The 27,007-nt window shown below is 48.3% G+C and overlaps 1 protein-coding gene across 1 annotated transcript in view; it reads right to left on the minus strand.

Annotated features, from left to right (window-relative positions):
- The window catches only part of VAV1 (vav guanine nucleotide exchange factor 1), a 75,825-nt gene that overhangs the window by 18,430 nt on the left and 30,388 nt on the right, over positions 1–27,007 (minus strand). Inside the window, exons 2-21 of the mRNA XM_023186708.3 lie at positions 16,648–16,764; positions 15,803–15,861; positions 15,624–15,692; positions 15,209–15,317; positions 15,022–15,117; positions 12,471–12,539; positions 12,186–12,289; positions 10,875–10,974; positions 9,444–9,539; positions 9,128–9,196; positions 8,907–8,993; positions 8,719–8,804; positions 7,630–7,762; positions 5,353–5,462; positions 4,337–4,438; positions 3,992–4,089; positions 3,884–3,906; positions 3,663–3,708; positions 784–920; positions 328–393 (exon numbers count right to left, since the gene is read on the minus strand). Of these exons, the coding sequence (XP_023042476.1) occupies positions 328–393; positions 784–920; positions 3,663–3,708; positions 3,884–3,906; positions 3,992–4,089; positions 4,337–4,438; positions 5,353–5,462; positions 7,630–7,762; positions 8,719–8,804; positions 8,907–8,993; positions 9,128–9,196; positions 9,444–9,539; positions 10,875–10,974; positions 12,186–12,289; positions 12,471–12,539; positions 15,022–15,117; positions 15,209–15,317; positions 15,624–15,692; positions 15,803–15,861; positions 16,648–16,764 (1,776 nt within the window). The remainder of the gene's footprint in view (positions 1–327; positions 394–783; positions 921–3,662; positions 3,709–3,883; positions 3,907–3,991; positions 4,090–4,336; positions 4,439–5,352; positions 5,463–7,629; positions 7,763–8,718; positions 8,805–8,906; positions 8,994–9,127; positions 9,197–9,443; positions 9,540–10,874; positions 10,975–12,185; positions 12,290–12,470; positions 12,540–15,021; positions 15,118–15,208; positions 15,318–15,623; positions 15,693–15,802; positions 15,862–16,647; positions 16,765–27,007) is intronic.

Raw genomic sequence — 27,007 nt, forward strand, 5'->3', positions numbered from 1 at the left:
TCGCAGAACTCAATTCAGTGTCTCAGAAAGAAGCCACGGGCAGGCCCACTTTCTAGGTCCCTGCTCCTTCCTCCCTAGCATACCTGTATAGGAAGGAAAGGACCTTGATACAAAAATGATCAAGGAGAAAAAGATCTATCATTGTTTCCAGGGTGGCCCCTCCCTGGGCTCAGCTGGTGGGGTGGGCAAAGCCTCGAGTTGGAGAAAGACCTACCATGATGGGCAGCCCCCTTCCCAACTCCAGGGGTGTCTTTTCGATTCTGCCCATCCTCCCAGGACCCACCCTGAACCCCTCGCCCTTGTTCCATTCAGACTTGAGGCACTCACACGGATGTAGGGCTTCACCCTGTTACAAGGAAACCAGCCAATTTCATTAGTAGATGTATTCCTGCCCTAAACACCCAGGAGACAAAAACAGGAACAGAGAGGTTATAGGATCCATAACCCCACCCACCACCTAAACCCATAACCCTCCACATGGATCCTGCCCCATCACTCGTGTGTGTGTGTGTGTGTGTCCATCTCTCTGCTCAATGGTCACTCTGCTTGTCCATCTATCTCAGGATGGCCTGGAGAGCCCAGAGAGGTGACAACCAGTATCAACATCCTGGGAAGATGGCCATCTCAGAAAAGCCATGCCCAGAAATCTCAGTGTACCTCCCCGACTCCCCAGGCATCACCTCCAGAGCACACTGGGACTATGAGCCAACTCCCTGAGACCACATGAATCCATAACCCTACACTTGGGTCCCACCTCATCACTGCTCTGGCCCCAGCCTGTACCTCCCACCAGTTCTGTTCAGCCTCAGCCTTTGTGAGCTCCACAATGTCTCCAGGGTTGAGTCGTAGAAAGGGTCCAATGGCTCCAGGGGGTGGAGGAAGCCCATAGTATTCCTGGAACACCTCCATCTTGGGCAGACCTGGAGGACAGGGTACAGGAGTACAGGGTGATTGGCAGTCAACTTTCAACGCTGAATCTTGCCACCCACCAGAATGGCTAAAATTTTTCTTTTTAGACTGGCAATACCAAGTGTTGACAAGAACGTGGAGCAACTGGAATTCTCACTCATTGCTGGTGGGGATACTCTTTGGAAAACTATTGGACAATATCTACTGAAGCTAAACATTGTATCTACTCTGTAACCCAGCAACCCAAGAGAAAAACATGTAGCCTGGCCAGGTGAGGTGGCTCACGCCTGTAATCCCATCACTTTGAGAGGCCGAGGTGGACGGATCACCTGAGGTCAGGAGTTCAAGACCAGAGTGGCCAATGTGGTGAAACCCCATCTCTACTAAAACTACAGAAATTAGCCAGGCATGGTGGCAGGCGCCTGTAATCCCAGCTACTTGGGAGGCAGGGGGCAGGAGAATTGCTTGAACTCAGGAGGCAGAGGTTGCAGTGAGCTGAGATCATGCCACTGCACTCCAGCCTGGGCAATGGAGTGAGACTCCATCTCAAAACAAACAAACAAAAAACAAACGAACAACAAAAAAAAAATGTCCCTCAAAAGTTGCAGCTTTATTAAAAATATCCAAAAACTGGCAACCAACCAAATGTCCTCAATAGGTTGATCAATCAATAAACAAATTGTGATACCATCACATAATGGAATACTATACAGCAATGAAAAAGAAAAAGCTGTTGCTACAGGCAACCACATCGATGCATCTCACCATCATTATGTCAGATAAAAGAAACCCGATGAAATAAGCATGCACTATATGATTTTATTTATAGAAAACTCAAGCGCAGGCAAAATTAATCTATGGTGATAGAGGTCAGACAGTGGTTCCCTATGGGAGATAGGTGAGTAGCAGTGCTTTCTGATAAAACTTTCTGTGGTGATGGATATGTCCAATATGGTAGCGACTAGCCACAGGCAATTATTGAGAGCTTCAAGGCTAATGTAAGTAAAAAAAATTTTAAGATGATTTCATTTTAATTGATTTATATTGGACAGTGTGGTTCTGGAGGGATGGAAATGTTCTATATTTTTATTTGATTGTTGGTTGCACGGATAAAAATGCATTAAGTCATATACTTAAGATTTATTGATTTTTGCATACCTTAAAGTATGTATTTCCTCTCTCAAGAAAATACATGTATGTGTGTGCATAGATATATATGTATATATATTCTATTGTATAAAGGACACGTGGGCTGTTTCTAATTTTGACTGTTGCTAAGAAAGCTGACTATTGCTAATTACATAATAAGTAATAATAAGAAGAAAACATACCCATTCATAGATTTCATATATTTATATTTTTATTTCCTTGAAACAGGATCTTGCTCTGTTGCCCAGGCTGGAGTGTGGTGGTGTGATCATGGCTCACTGCAACCTTGAACTCCTGGGCTCAAGCAGGAACCCCACTAATTAAAAAAAATTTTTTTGTAGACACAGGGTCTCGTTATGTTGCCCAGGCTGGTCTCAAACTCCTGGCCTTGGAGTTTGAGTGCTGGGATTACAGACATGAGCCACCACACCTGATTATGTTATATATTTATATGTCATATAAATGGCATATAAGTGGAACACTCTTGCCACTGCTCTCCAGCCTGGGATACACAGCAAGACCCTGCTTCTAAAAATTTTTTTTAAAAAGATGTATTATATATATACATATACGATATATGGCATATATGTATCAGCTTTATTTGCAAAAGTAAAATACTAGAAACAACTCAAATGTCCTCAATACAACAGAAAGAGATATGTATTTGTTTTTTTTTAAGTTTTTTTTTTTTTTTTTTTTTTTTTTTAAGACAGAGTCTCGCTCTGTCGCCCAGGCTGGAGTGCAGTGGCCGGATCTCAGCTCACTGCAAGCTCCACCTCCCGGGTTCCCGCCATTCTCCTGCCTCAGCCTCCCGAGTTGCTGGGACTACAGGCGCCCGCCACCTCGCCCGGCTAGTTTTTTGGATTTTTTTAGTAGAGACAGGGTTTCACCGTGTTCGCCAGGATGGTCTCGATCTCCTGACCTCGTGATCCACCCGTCTTGGCCTCCCAAAGTGCTGGAATTACAGGCTTGAGCCACCGCGCCCAGCCTTAAGTTTTTTTTAAACTAAGGTTGGGCATGGTGGCTCATGCCTATAATCCCAGTACTCTGGGAGGCCAAGCAGGCAGATCACCTGAGGTTAAGAGTTCGAGACCAGCCTGCCCAACATGGCGAAACACCGTCTCTACTAAAAATATAAAAATTAGCCAAGCGTGGTGGCATGTGCCTGCAGTCCCAGCTGCTCAGGAGGCTGAGGCAGGAGAATCATTTGAACTTGGGAGGTGGAGGTTGTAGTGAGCCAAGGTCGCACCCCTGCACTCCAGCCTGGGCAATGGGGCAAGATTCCATCTCCAAAAATAAATAAATTAATTAATTAATTAATTAAAATAAGCACATATTGTATGAGTTAATTTATACAGTATGACTGGGCAACATAGCAAGACCTCATCTCTATCTAAAAAATTTAAAAATTAGGCGTGGTGGCGTGCACCTGACTTCAAGCGATCCTCCCGCCTTGGCTTCCCAAACTGCTGGGATTACAGGTGTGAGCCATTGCATCCAGCCCAATGTGGTTGTTAATATGAGTATGGAGATCTGTCCCTGGGTCAACATGAATGGAGATAAATTTTCCTCCTGCCCCCGCACAGCATCCCCTGCCAACTCACCCAGCTCATTCCTCTTTTTGTCCTGAGCCCTGCGATGCAGTTTGTCCTGGAAGGAGAGACAAAGAAAGCCTGTCTACCTATGCCCAGCCTGGGGGCTTGTAGGCCCCCATCACTGTCCTCACCCCACGAAGGATCACGTCCAGTTCCGGGATGCCCTGGGTCCTCCCCGCACTCTTGCCCATTATTTGCAGTGCACAGGAAGGAGCGTGGGAAAGTCTTACCTTCTTCATAGTTCCTGGGAAATCTATGGGAGAGTAAAGGTAATGGTGAGAACGGGAAATCCTCCACCGAGAACCAAGCTCACCTCCCAGCCTCCCTCCCACTCGTACCTTGCCCATGTCGGCCACAGGGAGGGACCCTCCCCAGACACTCCTTGTGTGCAGGTGCCCGGCACCGATGGCAGCGATAGCCCTGATAGAAGGTACCTCTGAGATGCAGGGGACACATAAAGAAGAATGAGTGACGTTTATAGACATGGCCAATTTATTCTGCCAAGAACATAAAGGGCCCCCTTGGGTTCTCTTTAGATCAGGAGAGTGACGGAGAAGCAGAAGATCAAAGTAGGAACCCCCGCCCCTATCTCCCAATTTAGGGAACCAATTACTGGGGCAGCTTCTCTAGCAAGGAACTGATGACCAAGCCCAGGATGCAGGACCTTCCTCCTAGATTCCCACCTAAGCAGCATCTGACAAGCCTTGCAGGACGTGGTCTCCTCAAAGGAGAACATCTGGAAGTCATGCCCGTTGGCGGTGGCATTCTCCGGGTAGATGTTGGAGCTGTCAGAGGAAAATTAAAAAAAAAAAAAAACAAAGAGGGTCAGCATTTTATTCCTTTTTATGGCTGTATACTATTCCATGGTATGAACAGACCATATTTTGTGCATCCACTCATTCACTGATTGATGTCTGGGTCATTTCCACCCTTTGGCCACACTGAATCATGCTGCTATGCACATTGGGAGAAAGAGAAAGCAGGTTAGGAGTTTCCAGGGGCTGCGAGAGCGGGGAATTGAGAGTGGATGTTTAATGGGTATGAGGTCTCCTTTGGGCTGATGAAAAGGTTTTGAAACTGGATAGAGGTGATGGTTGCACGACACTGTTCGTGTACAAAGTACCATGCAATCGTGCACTTTGAAATTGTTCGATTTTTGTTGTGGGCATTTTGCCTTATGTAAAAAGGAGTAGGAGAAGACAGAAGTGGAAGATGAGGAAGACGGGAAGAGGAAGGAGGAGGAAAGGGAGGAGGAGGAAGAGGAGGAAGAGGAAGAGAAGGAAGGAAAGGAGGAGGAAGGGGAGGAAGGAGAGGAGGAAGAAGGAGAGGAGGAGGAAGAACAAGAGGAATAGCAGGTGGAGGAAAGAAGAGGAGGAAAGGAGGAGAAGGAGAAAGAGGAGGAGGAGGAGGAGGAGGACGGGTAGGAAGGAAACCAGGAGGAGGGGAAGGAAGAAGAGAGGGGAACGGGAAAGAGGAGGAGGAGAGAAGAGTCTGGGCCGGTAGCTGAAGCTTGCACACAACCCCGGCATTCCAAGGATGAAGACAACCTTGAGCCTGTCCCTCTTATTTCCCAGATGAAGAGACTGAGGTTCAGAGTGGTCCCATGGCATGTCAGGACAGAGTAGGGACTAGAGCACATTCCTCTTTCCCAGCCCCTGCCCCTCTGAGGACAGAAAGAGGAAGGAAGACGGGGACTCACATGGCCATCTCAAACTGCTCCATCCACTTCTTCTTCAATTCTCTTGTCTTGAAGAACAGTTCATAGCCCTGGGCACCTTGGTCCTCAATCAGGAGGAACATGTGGCTCCACTGCAGGGAAGCAGAGCTCAGACTGAAGGCACTGCCCCTGCGGAGGGCGGGAGCACACACCCGCTGACCCCTCCCTCCGTAGGGAACAGTCAAGCCCATGACGGTCTCTATGCCCCCAGCACCATGCACGGATATCCTTGTAAAAGGGCTTTCTAGGATATCCAAATACACAACCATAAACCCAAAACCACACACACATGCGTGCACATGCACACATACACACCCCTTTGCAGAAGCACACACCGGACACAGCATGTCACTCATCATTGATTTGTCTGTTCAACAAAGCATTGGTGCAGCGCCTGCTGAGAAACAGACACTGCTAGGAGCTGGGGACAGAGCAGCGAATAGGATGTGGTCCCCAGAGCTCCAGCTCGGTAGGAGAGACGGATGCCGGAAGCAGGCAGTCACAAGACAGCAACTGGCTCCTCGGGAGGCACAGGCTGAGAAACAGAGAAGCTGGCCAGGTGTGGTGGCTCACACCTGTAATCCCAGCACTTTGGGAGGCCGAGACAGGTGAATCACGAGGTCAGCACCAAGATGGGTGAATCACAAAGTCAGCAGTTCAAGAACAGCCTGACCAACACGGTGAAACTCCGTGTCTACTAAAAACACCAAAAATTAGCCGGGCGTGGTGGCGTGCGCCTGTAATCCCAGCTACTCAGGAGGCTGAGGCAGGAGAATTGCTTGAACCCAGGAGGCGGGAGGTTGCAGTGAGCCGAGATCATGCCACAGCACTCCAGCCTGGGTGACAAAGCAAGACTGCTTCTCAAAAAAAAAAGAGAAGCCACAGACCAGAGGCCAGGGGGGATCTCCAGGGGAAAGACTAAAGCGAAGGGAAGAGTTCACAGGAGAAAAAGCAAAAGGAAGCAAGGAAGAGCCAAGAGGGAGAGGGGTCTCAGCTCAAATGTCACTGCGACAGAGAGTGTCCCTTCCACAATGGAGGTAAGATGTGACTGCGGTAGGTGAGGGGGGCCCATCCTCACCTACCACAGTCACATCCCCTGTTTTGTTTTATTCATTTATTTTTTAATAGAGACTGGGTCCCACTCTGTGGCCCCGGCTGGAGTGCAATCATAGCTCACTGTAGCCTCCAACTCTTGGCCACAAGTGATCCTCCAACCTCAAGCTCCCATGTAGTTAGGGCTACAGGCATGTGCCACCAAGCCCAGCTACATTTTTTTTTATGTTTTTTAGAAACGAGGATCTCCCTATGTTGCCCAGGCTGGTCTCAAACTCCTGGGCTCAAGAGATTCTCCCACCTCGGCCTCCCAAGGTGCTGGGATTACAGGTGTGAGCCACTGTACCCAGCCACCTACTTTATTTTCTTTATAGAAAGCATCCCATAAGAAGGCAAGTACCATACAAGAAATAAAATAGACCAGACACGGTGGCCCATGCCTGTAATCTCAGCACTTTCGGAGGCTGAGGCAGGCGGATCACTTGAGGTCAGGAGTTTGAGACCAGCCTGGCCCACATGGTGGGCCTGGTCGTGGGCACCTGTAATTCCAGCTACTCGGGAGGCTGAGGTAGGAGAATCACTTGAACCTGGGAGCCAGAGGTTGCAGCGATCCGAGATCGTGCCACTGCACTCCAGCCTGAAGGACAGAGTAAGATTGTCTCAAAAAAAAAGAAAAAAAGAAAGAAAGAAAAGAAAAGAAACAAAATAAAAACTTGGTATTGCTTTCCGTTTTAGTCCTAGTGCCTAAAAGAGTGCCCTGGATAGAGTAGGTGCTCAATTTAAAAACTATTGAGTGGCTCACGCCTGTAATCCCAGCACTTCAGGAGGCCGAGGCAGGTGGATCACGAGGTCAGGAGAACGAGACCATCCTGGCTAACATGGGGAAACCCCGTCTCTACTAAAAATACAAAAAACTAGCCAGGCATAGTGGCACATGCCTGTAGTTCCAGCTACTGGGGAGGCTGAGCCAGGAGAATGGCACGAACCCGGGAGGCAGAGGTTGCAGTGAGCCGAGATTGTGCCACTACACTCCAGCCTGGCGACAGAGCAAGACTCCGTCTTAAAAAACAAAAAACAAAACAAAACAAAAAAAAAAAACTGTGAGTGGATTAACACACACTTCCATGTAGACGTAGTCTGGGAAACACAGGCGTATGCCCAAGTAGAGAGGGCTAAGCTGCCGACTGCGTGACGTCAAAGCCCCACCTTCTTGTTGTCTCGGTCTCCTGAAGAGTCATCCCGAATCTGGAAGCTGTGCAGGTTCACAAAGTCCTTGAGGTCATAGGAGTCTCCCCGGCGCTTACAGATGAGCAGAGCTTTGTCCAGCAGGAAGGCATACCTGGAAGGATGGATGAGGCATTCCTCTCTGGCTCTTCCCAACTGTCCTCATCAGCTCTCTGGCCAGTTCCTCCACATCCTGGTCCCACCCTGACCTCCTCCTCCTCCTTGGCCAACTTGGTCATGCCCACCTGTCCATCCTGATCTCACCCACGTGATCCACGTTGGCCCTACTGCCTGTCAGTCTTGGCTCCACCCATATTCCTCGCTGGCTCCGTCCTGCCTGTCCATCAAGGCTCCACTGCCTTGTCTGGATGGATCTACCACCTGTCTGTCTAGAAATCTTGTCTCACCCCCACTCAGGTCCCTACCCAAATTCATCTTAATTCCACCTACTAGTCTACATAGGAACTGGCCCCACCCCTACCCAGGCTCCCCACAAGATCTGTGTTGGCTCCACCCACCTGTCCATCTAGGAGTCTGGCCACGCCCCTATCCAGGCTCTTCCCCAGATCTGTGTTGACTCCACCCAACCACCCATCTAGAAACCTGACCCTATTCCTACCCAGGCTCCATCCAGATCTGTGTTGACTCCACGCACCTGCCCATCTAGGAGCCTGGCCCCACCCCTGCCCAGGCTCCACCCAGATCTGTGTTGACTCCACCCATCTGCCCATCTAGAAGCCTGGCCCCGCCCCTGCCCAGGCTCTGCTCCAGATCTATGTTGACTCCACCCACCTACCCATCTAGAAGCCTGGCCCCGCCCCTGCCCAGGCTCCACCCAGATCTATGTTGACTCCATCCACCTGCCCATCTAGAAGCCTGGTCCTGCCCCTGCCCAGGCTCTGCTCCAGATCTATGTTGACTCCATCCACCTGCCCATCTAGGAGCCTGGCCCCACCCCTTTGCCTAGGCTCCATCCCAGATCCATGTTGACTCCATCCACCTGCCCATCTAGGAGCCTGGTCCCACCCCTTTGCCCAGGCTCCATCCCAGATCCATGTTGACTCCACCCACCTGTCCATCTTGGAGCGCCGTTCCACGGAGGTGATCTTGAGCTCCCCGTCGATCTTGGGCCGGCCATAGTGAGCCAGAGACTGGTCCTATGCAGCAGGCAGGGGGTCTAGCAAGGGTCTCCCAAGAAAGGAGCCAGACACCCTCCCCACGTGGCCACACCCCTGGCCCACCCGGCTTCACCACCTCACCAGGTTCTCAATGGAGAGCTGGAAATTGGTGATCTGCCGCAGTGTCTCGTTGTCTCGCTTAACCTCGTTCACGCACTGAGCCAGGTCCTGGGGAAGGGACAGGGGTAAACCTGGCCCCCCAACAGCCGACCCAGGCTCCTACCTAACCACAGCTAGAGGATCAGCCTCCACCAGGAGGATGTCTGCAGCTGGTGAGTGACCATCACCCCACACCCACTTACCCTCATGGCATCCAGGGCCAGCCGCAGGTTCTCCTTCTCCATCGCCTCCTGCGTGTGTTTCACCAGCTCCTGCGAGAACCAAGACGTCAGACGTCACCTGGCCCCTCCCCTTCTCGCTGGGGGGAGGGCCTTCCAAACAATGCTAGCTCACCAGCTCCTCCCTCATACTGGTGGCCCTGGAGGCTGAGACATGACCCCAGTGACCCATCCCCGAATGTCCTAGAGACCCAACCCCCAGAAGCCAACCCCGTCCCCACTTTTATAGACACAGGAGAGTAGATACGTGGAGCCCACGCCTCAGGGATGTGCCCCGCACCTGGAGAAGAAGGTGATATTTGAGAACTCGCTGCATAGGCACCATCAGTAGGTCCCGCAAGGTGAACCTCCCGTTGTTGGCTCGCTGAGAACATTCCTGGTGAATCAGAGAACAATGGGGAAAATGAGGCAGGTCCCAGAAAGAGCCAGTTGCAGGGTGGGTGCAGATAGATCTGAATAAATACGTGGGCAGGTCTCCACCCCAGAGCTGTGGGGATTTTTCTAGAGGCCAAAGCATCATATCTGCCCCCAAGGAAACAGGGAAAGGACTCCATGAGGTGGGGGCAGCTTAAGAACCACTGGAAGGAACTTTGGGAGGCCAAGGCGGGAGGATCACTTGAGGTCAGTAGTTCAAGACCAGCCTGGCCAACATGGGGAAACCCCGTCTCTGCTGGAAAAAAAAAAAAAAAAAAAGGCTGGTGTGGTGGTGGACTCCTGTAATCCCAGCTACTCAGGAGACTGAGGCAGGAGAACTGCTTGAACCCAGGATGCAGAGATTGCAGCGAGCTGAGATTGCACCACTGCACTCAAACCTGGGTAATAGAGGGAGACTCCATCTCAAAAAACAAACAAACAAACAAACAAAACAATGGGAAGAGGCTGGGTACAACTGCTCACGCCTGTAATCCTAGCTCTTTGAGAGGCTGAGGTGGGTGAATCGCTTGAGCCCTGGAGTTCGAGACCACCCTGGACAGCATGGTGAAACCCCATCTCTACAAAAAACACAAAAATTAGCCAGGAATGGTGGCATGCATCTGTAGTCCCAGCTACTCAGGAGGCCAAGGTAGGAGCTGGGAGGATTGCTTGAGTCCAGGAGTTCGAGGCTGCGGTGAGCTATGATCATGCCACTGCACTCCAGCTTGGGGGACAGAATGAGACTCTGTCTCAAAACAAAACAAAACAAAACAAAAACCCACTGGAATGTGGCAAATGCTGCCTGGGATAGAGGTCCAGTATTCTGCCTGCTGAGGGGGGCCGCAGAGGGGGAGAGGGACGGGTCTGGAGACCCCCATCCTCACCACCCCTACCCTGTCTGTGTTTCCACCAGACAAACAGATCCAGGTTGAAGTTCAATTCTAGATCAGGTTCAGCCTGGGATCAGGGGTTGGTTGGAATTGGGGTTCAGTGAGAAGTGGGAGCTCAGCCCAGACTTGGGGTACCATCAGTGCTAGGGCTCAGCCGAGGGCTGGGGTTCGGTGTGGCATCAGAGCTCCGTTCAGGGTCAGGACTTCACCCTGATATCAGGGGTCAGCCCAGACCCGGGGCTGGCCCATTTCGTTCTTCTCCATTTCCTCCACTTGGCTGGCCAGTACCTCCCTCCCCAGTCCTTTGACCGATCCCTGGCTGGGCTGTAGCAGAAAGTGGACCATCTGCAACTCAGTGTCCTCCCTGCTGCCCCCAGGGCCTGGGGAGGAGCGGGAGAGGCCCCCACCTCCAGCTTCATCTGCACGTCCTCCCGGGCTGCGGCCACACGATCCAGGTGTTTGCTGGCTGACTCCACCTGGCTGCAGTAGCGGCCATAGATGAGGAACCTACAGGGAGAGGACAGGCCACCAGGTAAGGGTGGCTGGCATCAAAGTCGGGCAGAGACTGGCGTCAGCCTTGGCCTCACTCTTCCCAGCTGGAGAAGAAACCTGACTCTCAGTTTCCCCATCTGTGAAATGGGAATAGCAATAGCATCTCCCACAGGAGACCATTGTAGCATTATCTCAATTAACGCTACGGTAATCTCACCACAGTACCTGGTATTGTCTCTGCCCAATGTTTGTTTATTTTTATTTTATTTTATTTTATTTATTTTTGAGATGGAGTTTCACTCTTGTCGCCCAGGCTGGAGTACAGTGGTGCGATCTCAGCTCACTGCAACCTCCACCTCCCGGGTTCAAGCGATTCTCCTGCCTCAGCCTCCTGAGTAGCTGGCATTACAGGTGCCCGCCACCTCGTCTGGCTAAATCTTGTATTTTTAGTAGAGATGAGGTTTCACCATGTTGGCCGGGCTGCTCTCCAACTCCTGATCTCAAGTGATCTGCCCTCCTTGGCCTCCCAAAGTGCTGGATTTACAGGCGTGAGCCACCACACCTGGCCTATTTTTTATTTTTGAGACAGTCTTGCTCTGCCGCCCGGGCTGCAGTCCAGTGGTGTGATCTTGACTCACTGCAACCTCTGCCTCCTGGGTTCAAGCAATTCTCCTGAGTAACTAGGATTACAGGTGCACGCCACTACGCCCGGCTAATTGTTTTTTTTTTTTTTTTGTATTTTTAGTTGTGTTTTAGTTGTATTTTCAGGTGATGCAGACGGGGTTTCACCATATTGGCCAGCCTGGTCTTGAACCCCTGACCTCAAATGATCCATCTGCCTCAGCCTCCCAAAGTGCTGGGATTACAGGCCTGAGCCACTGTACCTGGCCAATGTTCCTTCATTTAACAAATACTTATTGAGCACCTACTATGTGCCAGGCCCTGTGTGCATCCATATATTCCACTCTCACCACCAGCCTAGGAGGCACATTCCTGTGACCCACTGATGTACAGATGAGGAAGCAGAAGCACAGAGAGGTTAAGTGACTACCCAGTGCCACACAGCAGAGCTGGGAATTGAACCAGAGATGGGCAGCCCCTCCCCCATGAGCACACAGCACAAAGTCCTCCCCGTCCAGTGGTGTCTGAGAGTAAGGTCTCTTGAATGCCCAGCCTAGGCAAGGCAGAGGGACCCCAGAGCTTCAGTCTGGCCAGCTGAGTCTCACCTCTCCTTGTATTTGATGAAGACCTGGTAGAGATTGGCTGCGCCAGGCGTGCCCAGGGCTTCCTTCATGTCCTTTAGGAAGTGAGTATGAACACGAAGCAGGTCCTACTCGGAGGGAACGGTGAGGGCTGGGACCAGAGCCCAGGGCTCAAGGGACCAGGCAGGAAAGGGTCATCCACCTGCCCCATGCTGTTCAACTCCCAAGCCCTGTACTCCAGGGACAGGTAGGGGCAGCATGTTGTCCGCACTAGACAGATCCAAGAGGGCTGGGGATGGGCTGGCTCACCTCAATGTTGATAAAGATGATCTCAATGTCTTGAGGTTTCAGGAACCGTTGCAGGGGCTTCATGAAATGCTGCAGGGAAGGGAGAGAAAGATGATGGAAGACAAGATTCCTTCCTCCAGACCAGTCTCAGAGAGACACGGGAAGGAGACAGAGAGAGGGAGATAAAGAGAGGGAGCGTGTCCACACAAAAACTTGTACAAGAATGTTCACAGCGAAATTATTCCTAATAACCCAAAAGCAGAAATAACCAAAATGCTTATCAATGGGTGAATGGATGTATAAAATGTGGTCCAGCCAGGTGCGGTGGCTCACGCCTGTAATCCCAGAACTTTGGGAGGCCGAGGCAGGTGGATCACGAGGTCAGGAGTTCAAGACCAGCCTGACCAAGATGGTGAAACCCCATCTCTACTAAAACTACAAAAATTAGCTGGGCACGGTAGCAGGTGCCTGTAATCCCAGCTACTCAGGAGGCTGAGGCAGGAGAATCGCTTGAACCTGGATGGCAGATGTTGCAGTGAGCCAAGATCATGCCACTATACTCCAGCCTGGGTGACAGAGTGAGACTGGTCTCAAAAAAGAAAAAAAAAAAAAAAAAAAAAGTGGTCCATCTGTACAATGGAATATTATTCAGCCATGAAAAGGAATGAAGCTCTGACACAGGTTACAGTGTGGATTAACCTTGAAAACACCACACTCAGCGAAAGAATCCAGATGCGTATAAACCACATAGTATGTAATTCCCTTTATACGAAATGTCCAGAAGAGGCCAATCCACAGAAACAGGGAGTAAGCTGATGGTTGCCATGGACTGGGGGAAGATACGAGATTAAGGGGGGACGGCTAAAGAGTTTGGAATTTCTTTGGGGGATGATGAAAATGTTCTAAAATAAAGGCCAGGAGTGGTGGCTCACACCTGTAATCCCAACACTTTGGGAGGCCAAGGCAGGAGGATCGCTTGAGGCCAGGAGTATGAGACCAGCCTGGGCAACAAAGCAAGACTCCATATCTACAAAAAAAATTTAAAGAATTAAGCAGGGTGTGGTGGCATGCATCTGCAGCCCCAGCTCCTCATGAGGTTAAGGCAGGAGGATCATTTGAGCCCAGGAGTTCGAGGCTGCAGTGAACTCTGATCGTGCCACTGCACTCCAGCCTGGATGGGAGAGTGAGATCCCATTTCAAAACAAAACAAATCAAAACAAAAGAAACAAGCAAAAAAAAAAAAATGAAAATGTTCCAAAATTAGATAGTGGTGATGACTGCATAATCTTGTGTGTATGCCAAAAACCATTGAACTGTATACTCTAAATGGATGGATTATATGTATATTAATGAAATCTCAATAAAGCTATTCTTAAAAGAAATGGAGAGATGAAGATACAGAAAAAGACTAAGCCAGGGGTAAAGAGCTACAAAGGGAGAGAATGACACACTGAGGAAGAAAGTAGCAAGAGAAGACCCGGAGGGAAAAGGAGACAGAGTGAGAGATAAAGAGAGAGACAGAGAGACAAGAGGAAGAGGCCCAGTGCGGCCTCCCAAAAGGCTTGGATTACAGGAGGATTGCTTGAGCCCAAGAGTTTAAGACCAGCCTGGGTAACATAGCAAAAAAAAAAAAATATATATATATATATATATATATATATATTATATATATATTATATATCTTATATATACTTTATATATCTCTCTAAATAAAGATATATGTCTTACAAGATAGACATATAAGCTGGGCACAGTGGCTCATGCCTGTAATCCCAGCACTTTTGGAGGCCGAGGTGGATAGATCACTTGAGGTCAGAGTTCGAGACCAGCCCAGCCAACATGACAAAACCTCATCTCTAGTAAAAATACAAAAATTAGTCGGGCATAGTGGTGCATGCCTGTAATCCCAGCGACTCCGGAGGCTGAAGCAGAAGGATCGCTTGAGCCCAGTAGACAGATATTGTAGTAAAGCGAGAGCTTGCCATTGCCTTCCAGCCTGGGCAATAAGAGAGAAACCCTGTCCCCCCCCAAAAAAAGATAGATAGATAAAGATATATATTTATATGTATATAAGATAAAGATATATATGTGTACATATGGATTATTTATCTTGTATATTAAATATATATGTATATAAAAATATATACGCCTATATTAATATATCTACATATTTATATTTTATATTGTATATATTGTTTATATATAGCTCTATATAAAAACTATATATATCTCATAAATATCATATATTTATATTTTATACATATGTTTATATTTTTATATATACTTTGTATATATTTATATATTTTCTATTTATGTATATATTTATATATTTTTAATTTTGTATTTATTTTGTTTGTCTTTTTTTACTGCTTCTGCGGGCGGAGTAGCTTATATTTTATATATATGTCGGACTCATATTTATATATACATATGTAAGTCAGAGAAATCCAGAGACGGCGACAATCACAGAAAGGAAAAGCGATGGGGGCAGGAAAAGCCTCAGCTGCCCAGAGGCGGCCGGACAGGTGGACCCGCGCATACGCCCGGCAGGCGCTGGGTGGGAGGTGCCCACCTGCTGGATGGAGCCCAGCGTGTCCGTGTATTTCTCCTCCGTCTGCTGAATCTCCCGCAGGCAGCAGCAGCGCTTGTCATACTCTGTCATCTTGGGCTGAGAGCGAGGGGAGAGAACGGTGTTGGGGGGCCTGGAGCTGCCCCTGCCGCCCGCGCCCTCCCCAGGCCCCATCCTCCGCCTGGCGAACCGGCATGGACACGGGCTCCGAGCGCATGAGGTCCTCATAGATCTCGTCGCCTTCCGCCTCCTCATTCTCCACGCAGTCATACAGGTCCTCATCCTCTTCCACCGTGTCGCTGTGGGTTGTGAGGTCAGGGATCCCTGGGACCTCTCCCAGATCACAGCAGGGTCCCCTCAGACCGCAGGACAGGGCTTTGTCCCCCCAAGACTCCCAGGGTGGGACCTCAGACTCCAGGGGCAGGCCATGTCCCTCCAAGACCCCAGGGCAGGGCTGTGTCTCCCCAGACTCCCAGGCAAGGTTGTGTGCCCCAGACACCTGGGTATGACCTTATTTCCCGGAGGCCAAGGCCAGGTCCCCTCAGACCCTCCACCCCCAGGACGGTGCTGAAATGAGCTGTGTGGCCACAGGCCTGAGCACTCACTCAATCTGGTCGGACAGGCCACTGTAGATGTCTTCATCACCTATACATTCCTCCTCGGTGGGGAAGGGCCTGGGGGGTCAGGAGGGTGTGAGCCAGGGGCCTGGGGGCTGGGTTAAAGTGGGGCTTCAGAGAGGGAGAGGATTGAGGCTAAATGGCCCAAGGCCCAGGTGGTTACTCACATGATCCCCCTGTTCTGGGCGATCGGGGTCCAGGACAGAGCAGACAGGGTGTAGATGACCTGTGACGAGGCAGTGGCCACCCAGTGAGCTCCTTGTACACCCCCATGGCAGAAAACAGCCTCCAACTGCAAGGCTCTGTCTGAGGTTAGACCCCATGCCTCTTGGGAACCTAATTCGGGATTTTCTCTACCTCCCCATTCCCCATACCATTGTTCCCTTAAGTGAGCCCCACCCTTTGCTCCTATCTTTCTTATTTATTTTTTTTAAGTGGAGTCTCACTCTGTTGCCCAGGCTGGAGTGAAGTGGCATGATCTCGGCTGTCTGCAACCTCCGCCTCCTGTGTTCAAGCAATTTTCCTGCCTCAGCCTCCCCAGTAGCTGGGACTACAGGTGCCCGCCACCACACCCGGCTAATTTTTTGTATTTTTAGTAGAGACAAGGTTTAACTGTATTAGCCAGGGTGGTCTTGATCTCCTGACCTTGTGATCCACCCACCCCAGCCTCCCAAAGTGCTGGGATTACAGGCATGAGCCACTGCGCCCTGCCCTCTATCTTTCTATTTAATCCTTATAGCCACTCAGAGAGGGCAGGATGATAAAATTCCCATATTTAAGGTGAGAAACAGGGGCTCAGAGAGGCACAGCCACGTATCTAAGGTCATACAGCAAGTGTCAGAGTGAGGACTCAAACTCAGTTCCACATATCCTAAGCCACGGCTATCTGCACCTTGTATATGGCCTGGTCTGGCTTGTCTGCCTGTCCCCTGACAGCCCTTAGCTTGCCCAGTGTAGACGTCAATGGAAATGAACTGAAACTCAGTCTTTGCACTTCAAGTGGGCAGCTCACCTTGCCAAAATCCTGCACATCGAAGAGGTCAAAGGCTTCGAAGAGCTCACTCCGCTTGAGGCCGAACTTCTCACAGCAGGTGGACAGGAAGGTTCTAATGTTCTTAAGGCACAGGAACTGTGAGGAGACAGAGAAATGAGGGTAGGGGAGGATGAAAGGACAGGGGAGAAACTGACCCCCAGGCCACCTGGCTTGGGGACTGGTGTGGAGGGGAAATGAAAGCACAGACCCCCTTCCATGAAACTGCATCCTCTTCTGATAAAGATTAAGCTGTGCCTGATCCAGATCTATGCTCTGCACCTTTTTATTGAGTTAAAATTCACAAAACATAAAATGAATCACTAATGGTTAAACAAATGTGGTATATCCATACAATGGAATAGTATTCAGCCATAAAAAGGAATGAAGCACTGATTCATACTATAATGTGGATGACCTCAAAAACATTCTGAACTACACAGGAGGCTGTGATGAGTAGATCACTGAGCCCCGGAATTCGAGCCTGCAGTGGGCTATAATGGCACTGCTGCACTTCAGCCTGGGCAACAAAGCAAGCCCTGTCTCAAACAAAAAACAAACAAACAAAAAATCAGGCCTCCTGCCTCCACCTCCCAAGTAGCTGGGACTACAGGCATGTGCCACAACACCGAGCTAATTTCTGTATTTTTTGTACAGACGAGGTCTCGCTATATTGCCCAGGCTGGTCTTGAACTCCTGGACTTGAGGAATCTGCCCGCCTCAGCCTTCTAAAGTGCTAAGACTACAGGTGGGAGCCACCATGCCTGGTCATCCCTGAACTTTTTTTATTTCCTTTTATATGCAACTATGACAGTGCCTTGTGTGGAGGAGGCCCCTGATATGTGCTTGCTAACTGGATGGATGGAGGTGGGGCCTGGGAATATGCATATTAACACTCTCCTCAGGTGATTCTGACATACATGCCAACCCCTACTCTGTGCCCCTAATGTAACAATATTTGCAATTTTTTTTTGGCTGGGCGCAGCAACTCATGCCTGTAATCCCAGCACTTTGGAAGGCTGAGGCAGGCAGATCACTTGAGGTCAGGAGTTCAAAACCAGCCTGGGCAACATGGTGAAACCCCATCTCTACCAAAAATACCAAAAAAAAAAAAAAAAAAAAAAAAAAAGCCAGGCGTGGTGGCGGGAACCTGTAATCCCAGCCACTCAGGAGGCTGAGGCAGGAGAATCGCTTGAACCCAGGAGGCGGAGGTTACAGTGAGCTGAGATAGCACCCCTGCACTCCAGCCTGGGCAACAAGAGTGAGACTCCGTCTCAAAAGACAAAAAAAATTGCATTTCTTGGATGCCTACTATGCATGGTTAGGCATTCAGATTAACTCCGTTCTCGTAACCACACTGTGAGTGTTTATGCCATTTTGAGATGGAGTCTTGCTCTGTCGCCCAGGCTGGAGGGTGGTGGCACCATCTCAGCAACTTCCGCCTCCCAGGTTCAAGCGATTCTCCCACCTCAGCCTCCTGAGTAGCTGGAACTACAGGTGTGTGCCACCATGTCCAGCTGATTTTTGTATTTTTTGGTAGAGATGGGGGTTTCACCATGTTGTCCAGTCTGGTCTTGAACTCCTGACCTCAAGTAATGCACCTGCCTCAGCCTCCCAAAGTGCAGGGATTACAGGCATGAGCTACCACGCCTGTCTATGTCCATTTTACCTACAAGAAAGCAGGCTTAGATTGGTGTAGGGGTTCTGCTTGAGATAAACAGCAAGAGTAAGTTAAGGGAGGAGCTGCAATTGAATTCCGAGATGGTGTGAATCTAGAACCCACATTCTCTGTGTGTGTGTGTGTGTCTCTGTGTGTGTGTGTGTCTCTGTGTGTGTGACAGAGACAGAGAGACAGAGAGAGAAAGATGCTCTCACTCTGCTGTCCAGGCTGGAGTGCAGTGGTGCAATCATAGCTCACTGCATCCTTCACCTCCTGGGCCCAAGCAATGCTCCCAACTCAGCCTCCCGAGTAGCCAGGACAACAGGTGTGTGCCACCACACCCAGCTAATTTTAAAAATGTTTTTGTAGAGACAGAGAGTTTCAATATGTTGCCCAGTCTGATCCTCAAGCAGTCCTCCTGCCTCAGCCTCGCTAAACGTTGGTTATTACGGGTAGGAGCCACAACTCCCAGCTAAGCCCACTTTCTTAACCACAGCCTTTTCTCTTTCCCTTGTGTGTAGTGGAAGCTAGCATGAGCTTCCACCCACCGTGCTCTCAATTATCAGCATGCTACAGAGATAACATGGACTCCTCCCAGCAACTCTTCAAGGTAAGTAATATTATTATCCTCATTTTACAGAGAAGGAAGCTGAGGTGAGATGCACAGCTGGGATGCAAACTCAGGCAGCATGAATTCCAAGCCTGTGCCTAACCATTATGCCGTAGCTGTGTGTGCGAATTGATTTGGTACTTAGTACCTGTTGTAACCCTGTTTCTCACATTTCCATGTGTAGAATGTATCATCTTCTCAATTGCTGCCACAGTCTATGTAACCCATTACACACAGAACATGAACTTAATTAACTTTAACTCTTTTGTGTTTAAGAAGAGAACTGTCCATCCTCCTACAAAACTAAGCTCATGTGCTACAAACAGAAGCAACTGTCTGACGGGTGTAATGGCTCATACCTGTAATCCCAGCACTCTGGGAAGTCGAGACGGGAAGATCACTTTGAGGTCAGGGGTTTGAGACCCTGTCTTTACAAAAATTTCAAAAATTAGCCTGGTGTGATGGTCGGTGGTCCTAGCTACTCAGGAGGCCGAGGCAGGAGCATCACTGGAGCCCAGGAGGTAGAGGCTGTAGTGAGCTATGATCACGCCACTGCACTCCAGCCTGGGCAACACAATGAGACCCTGTCTCAAAATAAATAAATAAGGCCGGGCGCGGTGGCTCAAGCCTGTAATCCCAGCACTTTGGGAGGCCGAGACGGGCGGATCACAAGGTCAGGAGATCGAGACCATCCTGGCTAACACAGTGAAACCCCATCTCTACTAAAAAAAAAATACAAAGGACTAGCCGGGCGAGGTGGCGGGAGCCTGCAGTCCCAGCTACTCGGGAGGCTGAGGCAGGAGAATGGCATGAACCTGGGAGGCGGAGCTTGCAGTGAGCTGAGATCCGGTCACTGCACTCCAGCCCAGGCGACAGAGCAAGACTCCGTCTCAAAAAAAAAAAAGAGAAATTTGCAACAGAGACACATGAAAGATGCGGTAGCAACTCAATATTCATTCCTGATCAAAAGAAAGAGGGGGAAAAAATCTCTTGGCAAAGTAAAAATGGAAGGGAACTTCTGTAACCTGATAAAGAAGGTCTTCCAAAAACCTAGACTGAAAGACTATACTTAATAATGAGATGTTGAAAAGATTCCCTTTGAAATCAGAATTACGCAAGGGAATCTGCTATCACCATTTCTATTCAACATTGTATTGAAGATCTCAGCCTGTACTGCAAGACAAGACAGAAGGAAAAAGGAAAGAAAGAAGAAAGAAAGAAAGAGAGAAAGAAAGAGAGAGAGAGAGACAGCAAGGGAGGGAGGGAGGGAAGGAAGGAGAAAAGAAGAAAGAAAGAAAGAGAGAGAAAGAAAAAAAGAGAAAGAAAGAAAGAAAAGAAAGAGAAAGAAAGAAAGAAAAGAAAGAGAAAGAAAGAAAGACAGAAAGAAAGAAAGAAAGAAAGAAAGAAAGAAAGAAAGAAAGAAAGAAAGAAAGAAAGAAAGAAAGAAAGAAAAGAAAGAAAGAAAGAAAGAAAAAAGGAAAGGAAGGAAGGAAGAAAGAAAGACAGTGGTCATTTTTGCAGAAGAAGCAATCGTCAACATAGAATTCCCAAAGAATATACAGATAAATTGCTGAAATTAACAAAATTATTTGGCAGTGTGGCTGAATCCAAAATCAATATACAAAGTGTACTAAGTGTCAGTACACAAGCAAAAATAACTCACAAATTGTTTTTTTTTTTTTTAGAAAAAAAAGATAACATGTGTGAAATCCTAGAGTAAGCAAAACTAACCTATGATGATAGAAATCAAATCAGTGGTTGCTTCTGGGGCAAGAGAGAAGGTAGAGATTGACTCAGAGAGGCCGCAAGTGGTGGAAATGTTCTGTTTTGATAAGGGTGTGGATTGCACAATTGTCCACAGTTGCTAGGACCAATTGAATGGTAAAATGAAGAATTTAACATTTCACATAGGGAAATCAGACTTTGATTTTAAAAGGATACTATTGACCATAGTCTAGAAGATGTGAAACAAACCTATATAAAGCTAGTGACCTAAACAAAATAGAATGTATACGAATTGCTTTCTAGCAAGACTTAATGTTTTGTTTTATTTTATTTATTCATTCATTGATTTATTTTTAGAGACAAGATATCATTCTGTCACAAAGGCTAGAGTGCAGTGGCATGATCATAGTTCACTGTAACCTTGACTTCCTGGGCTCAAAAGATCCTCCTGCGTCAGTCTCCCAAGTCCCTGGGACCTCAGGCCTATGCCACAGTACCTGGCTAATTTTTTTTAAAGATTTTTTATAGAGACAGGGTGTCACTATTGTCACCCAGGCTGCTCTTCAATTCCTGGCCTCAAGCGACTCTCCCACCACAGGCTCTCGAAGTGCTGCGATTACAGGTATGAGCCACTGCACACAGCCCCAAGACTTAAAGTTTTAAAAATCTTCAATTCTCTCCAGAATTGAGTTGTAGATTTAATGCAATTACAATTAAAACCCCCGGAATGGGCCGGGCGCAGTGGCTTAAGCCTGTAATCCCAGCACTTTGGGAGGCCAAGACGGGCAGATCACGAGGTCAGGAGATCGAGATCATCCTGGCCAACACGGTGAAACCCCGTCTCTACTAAAAAATACAAAAAACTAGCCGGGCGAGGTGGCGGGCGCCTGTAGTCCCAGCTACTCGGGAGGCTGAGGCAGGAGAATGGCGTAAACCCGGGAGGCGGAGCTTGCAGTGAGCTGAGATCCGGCCACTGCACTCCAGCCTGGGCGACAGAGCCAGACTCCGTCTCAAAAAAAAAAAAAAATCCAGAATGTTTTTTCCTTGAATTTGATATACAAATCCTAAGATTTGTATAGAACACCTCAGTCATGAATAGCCAATATATTCCTACAGAGGGAAAATAAAGGGTACGAGTCCCACCAAATATCAAGACACCATAAATCTACAGTAATTAAGACAATGTGTTTGTGGTTGCCAACCTCCAAGATGGCCCCCAATGGTCCATAGCTCCTAGTATTCATACATAAGTTAAAAATGCCCTTTTGTAATCCCCTCTCACATTGAACCAAGACTGGCCATGTGTCACAAAAAGAATAGGGTGGAAGTAACAAGATGTGAGTTCTCAAGACTAAATAATGAAACATATTGAAGCTCCACTTTGGTCTCCTGGACCACTCACCAGCGACCATGTTGTGAGGCCACTCAGTCAGTCCTGTGGGGAGCCCCAGGTGGAGAGGAGCTGAAGCTCTATGTGACCCAGCCATTCAGGAAGTAGATCCTCCAGCTAAAGCCTTTAGATGACTGCAGCCCCAGCCGACATCTGTGTGCAGCCTCATTAGAAACCCCAAACGGGAACTGCCTAGATGAGCTGTTTCAGAATTCCTGACCCAGATAATCCATAAGCATAATCAATGGTTGTTTTATACAATTAAGTTTGGGGATAATTTGTTACTCGGCAATAAATAGGTAACCTAAGGAGAAAGACAAATGAAACAACGTGAAGGGTTTATGCCTACTGTGTCATGTTGTTGTAATTCAATTATATAACGCATAAAAAGGGCTGGACGTGGCCGGGCGAGGTGGCTCACACCTGTAATCCCAGCACTTTAGGAGGCTGAGGCGGGTGGATCACGAGGTCAGCAGATTGAGATCATCCTGGCTAACACGGTGAAACCCCGTCTCTACTAAAAATGCAAAAAAAGTAGCCAGGCGTGGCGGCGGGCACCTGTAGTCACAGCTACTTGGGAGGCTGAGGCAGGAGAACGGCGTGAACCTGGGAGGCGGAGATTGCAGTGAGCCCAGATCGCACCACTGCACTCCAGCCTGGGCCACTGAGCAAGACTCCGTCTCAAAAAAAAAGAAAGGGCTGGACATTTCAAGTTCTGGAAATTATCATTATCATCATAATAGTGATATCATCATTACCACCATCATCACCATCACCATTCTCGTCATTACCACTCTTATCATCATCCTCATCATCATTATTATCACCACATCACCATCATCGTTACCATTATAACCATCACCACCATCATTACCGCAGTCGTATTCATGACCATGACTATCATCACCATCATCATCATCACCATCATCATCTTAGCTCCAGCTCGGAAACCCAAGAGCATTCACCGACCCATCGATTTTTGTATTTTTGGTTGTTTTTGTTTGTTTTTGTTTTGAGACAGAGTCTCCCTCTGTCACCCAGGCTGGAGTGCAGTGGTGTGGTCTTGGCTCACTGCAACCTCCGCCTCCCAGGTTCAAGTGATTCTCATGCCTCAACCTCCCCAGTAGCGGGGATTACAGGCGCCCACCACCACGCCTGGCTAATTTTTGTATTTTCTGTTTAGTAGAGACAGGGTTTCACATTGTTGACCAGGTTGGTCTTGAACTCCTGACCTCAAGCAATCTGCCTGCCTTGTCCTCCCAAAGTGCTGGGATTACAGGCATGAGCCACTGCACCTGGTCAATTTTTGAAACTAGAAAAGACCTCAGATATTAACTGGTTTTCAATCTTCATCACTCAGAGAGAGAAACCCAAGGAGGGAGAAGAAGGGTTTACTCAAGTGCATAAATCAAACTGAGTGTTACTGCCTCCAAGCCCTTAGTTCTATTCCTGCTGCCTACTTTGGGCAGAGGCCACTAAAGATCCACCAAAATTCATGCTTTCTCTTCCATAATATGGAATTGCTGCTGGAAAATGGCTGCCCAGCTAAGGACTGCATTTCCCATCTCTCCTCACATGTGGATGCAGTCATGTGACTGCTTCTGGCCAACAGAATAAGCGCCTTTGTCATAAGTATCACGTTCAGGGCACTGTATTTAAGGAGAAATTACTCCTCCATACCTCCTCTCTCCCTATTTTCTGCAGGCTGAGACTCTAAGGGATGGCAAAACTGCAAATGAAAGTAGCCTGGGTCCCTGAATTACTCGGTGGAGAAAAGCCCCCTGACCTGGAACCAGAAGCACATGCATTGTACTGTTTTGTGTACAAGAAATAAATTTTTACCATGTTAAGTCACTGAAATGTCTTGTTTGTTACAGTAGCTGGTGTTATCCTAAGGAATACCCTTTGGGCCAGAGATAGCTGTGATGTGTCTGTCTGATCCTCAGAGACCTCGTGACTCTCCATTCCAGCTTCTCTTGCCAATTCTTACAGTAATTATATGCAGGGAGATGAATAAAGGACTGGCGTCTGGGTTAAAAGTTCCTCTCCTATTTGCCTGGTGAACTCCTACTCATCCTTCAAGGCCCATCTCCAATATCTCTTCTTCCAGGAAGCCTTCCCCAGTGTCTTCAGCCAAGCAGAGTCCTCGTTCTCCCCACACTGCAGCCTCCCTTAATATGATGTCCCTCCCCATCCCAGGCCTGACAACGAAGATGCCTGTGTGAGTTCTCTCCAGATGAAGTCAGAACCCAGGGTTGAGTCACCTCTGAATCCTGAACATCACATGGTGGCATGCAATAGTGGCCAATACAATTTATTGAATAAATAAATGAGGCTGGCGCATGGAGACTGACACCTATAATCCCAGTACTATGCGAGGTCAAAGAGGGTGGATCACTCGAAGTCAGGAGTTCGAGACTAGCCTGGCCAACATGGTGAAATGCCGTCTCTGCTAAAAATACAAAAATTAGCTGGGCATGATGGTGAGTGTCTGTAATCCCAGCTACTTGAGAGGCTGAGGCAGGAGGATCACTCGAACCTGGAAGGTGGAGGTTGCAGTAAGCTGAGATTGTGTCACTGCACTCCAGCCTGGGCAACAGAGCAAGATGTTATCTCAAAAAATAAAATAAAATAAATAAAATTTAATTTAATTTTAAAAAATGAATAACAGAGTAACTAGAAGATAGTCTGTACCTCTGTTCCAGACCAGGACCAAGGTTTTGGAACAACAGTTGAAAGCATGCCTTTTCATTCCAATCCATTTCTTTGCTTACAGCTGGGCAAACAGGTTCATTCTTTCAACAATGGGCACCTCAAATTTAAGAGGTCCAAGATTGGCATCATTCCACTTTCAAACTTGCTCTCCCTGCAGCCTCTTCACCTCATAATGGCTCCATCACCACCCAGCAATTTGGCTTAGAAACCCAAGATGATTTTCAACACTCCCCAATCCTTCAGAATCAAGTTAGAATTTTTTTTTTTTTTTTTTTTTTTTTGAGACAGCGTTTCTCTCTTGTCACCAGGCTGGAGTGCAGTGATGTGATCTCGGCTCACTGCAACCTCCGCCTCCCGGGTTCAAGCGATTCTCCAGCCTCAGCCTCCTGAGTAGCTGGAGTTACAGGCGCCCGCCACCACGCCTGGCTAATTTTGTGTATTTTTAGTAGAGGCAGGGTTTCACCATCTTGACCAGGCTGGTCTAGAACTCCTGACCTCAGGGGATCCGCCCACCTCTGCCTCCCAAAGTGCTGGGATTAAAGGCATGAGCCACTGCGCCCGACCAAATTAGAGTAATATCATAGGAGATTGTCTACAAGCCATGAAAAAAAAAATTGCATGGTGGCTCACGCCTGGAATCCCAGCACTTTGGGAGGCTGTGGCAGGCGAATCACGAGGTTAGGAGTTCGAGACCACCCTGACCAACATGGTGAAACCCCGTCTCTACTAAAAATACAAAAATTAGCCGGGTGTGGTGGAATGCACCTGTAATCCCAGCTACTCAGGAGGCTAAGGCAGGAGAATTGCTTGAACCCTGGAGGCGGAGGTTGCAGTGAGCCGAGATCGTGCCACTGTACTCCAACCTGGGTAACAGAGTGAGACTCCGTCTCAAAAAAAAAAAAAAAAAACAAAGCTTCATTTACAAAAACAGGTGGCAGGCTGCATTTGGCCCACAGGTCATGGTTTGTTGACCTGTAATTAGGCTTTCTGTCATTTGCCAACTTCTTGGGGACATACACACTGCCTTGATGGAACACTAGACCTTGTTAGATGGGAGGAGGTTGAGGGAATCAGACCATAAACCCCTTTAGCATCCAAGACACTTCCATCAGGGCAGTCCAGAGGCTCCAGGCTGGTCCATCCTTCCTTCCTTCCTTCCTTCCTTCCTTCCTTCCTTCCTTCCTTCTTCCTGTCTTCCTTTCCTCCTCTCTCTTATTTTCTTTTTTATGCATATATATGAATAAATATTACCATGTATAATATTCATATGTGTGTGCATGTATATATACACACATACATATGTGTAAGCTGTATAATTATTTCATTATATATTACAATGTAATAGTAACAGAAATAAAGAGAACAATAAATGTAATGTGCTTGATTCATCCTGAAACCATCCCCCCAACTCATATATATCTATATGAAACTATGCCCCCGACTCATGTGTGTGTGTGTGCATGTATATATATGTTTGTGTATATATATTTATCTGTAGAGGTGGGGTCTCACTATGTTGCCCAGGCTGGTCTCAAACTCCTGGGCTCAAGTGATCCTCCTGCCTCAGCCTCCTAAGGCGCTGGAATTACAGACATGAGCCACCAAGCCTGGCCTCTTTTCTTTGATTTTGTTTTGTTTTGTTTGAGATGGAGTCTCACTCTATGGTCCAGGCTAGAGTGCAGTATTGTGATCTTGGCTCGCTGCAACCTCCACCTCCCTGGTTCAAGTTATTCTCCTGCCTCAGCCTCCCGAGTACCTGGGATCACAGGTGTGTGCCACCATGCCCAACTAATTTTTGTATTTTTAGGAGAGATGGAGTTTCACTATGTTGGCCAGGCTGGTCTCGAACTCCTGACCTTAGGTGATCCACCTGCCTCAGCCTCCCAAAGTGCTGGGATTATAGGTGTGAGCCACTATGCCCGGCCTTACCACCCCTTTCCATGGCAATTACCTGATCACCCAAAAGTTACTACCCCTTCCCTAGAAATTTCTGCATAAACTGCCCCCTTACTCTACATGTAATTAAAAGGAGGTATGGGATGGGCACAGTGGTTCATGCCTGTAATCCCAGCACTTTGGGAGGCCGAGGCAGGCAGATCACCTGAGGTCGGGAATTTGAGACCAGCCTGGCCAACATGGCGAAACCCCATCTCTACTAAAAATACAAAAATTAGTCAGGCGTGGTGGCGTGTGCATGTAATCCCAGCTACTCAGGAGGCTGAGGCAGGAGAATTACTTGAAC

The sequence above is a fragment of the Piliocolobus tephrosceles genome, chromosome 21 (genome assembly GCF_002776525.5).
Source record: "Piliocolobus tephrosceles isolate RC106 chromosome 21, ASM277652v3, whole genome shotgun sequence".
NCBI lineage: Eukaryota > Metazoa > Chordata > Mammalia > Primates > Cercopithecidae > Piliocolobus > Piliocolobus tephrosceles.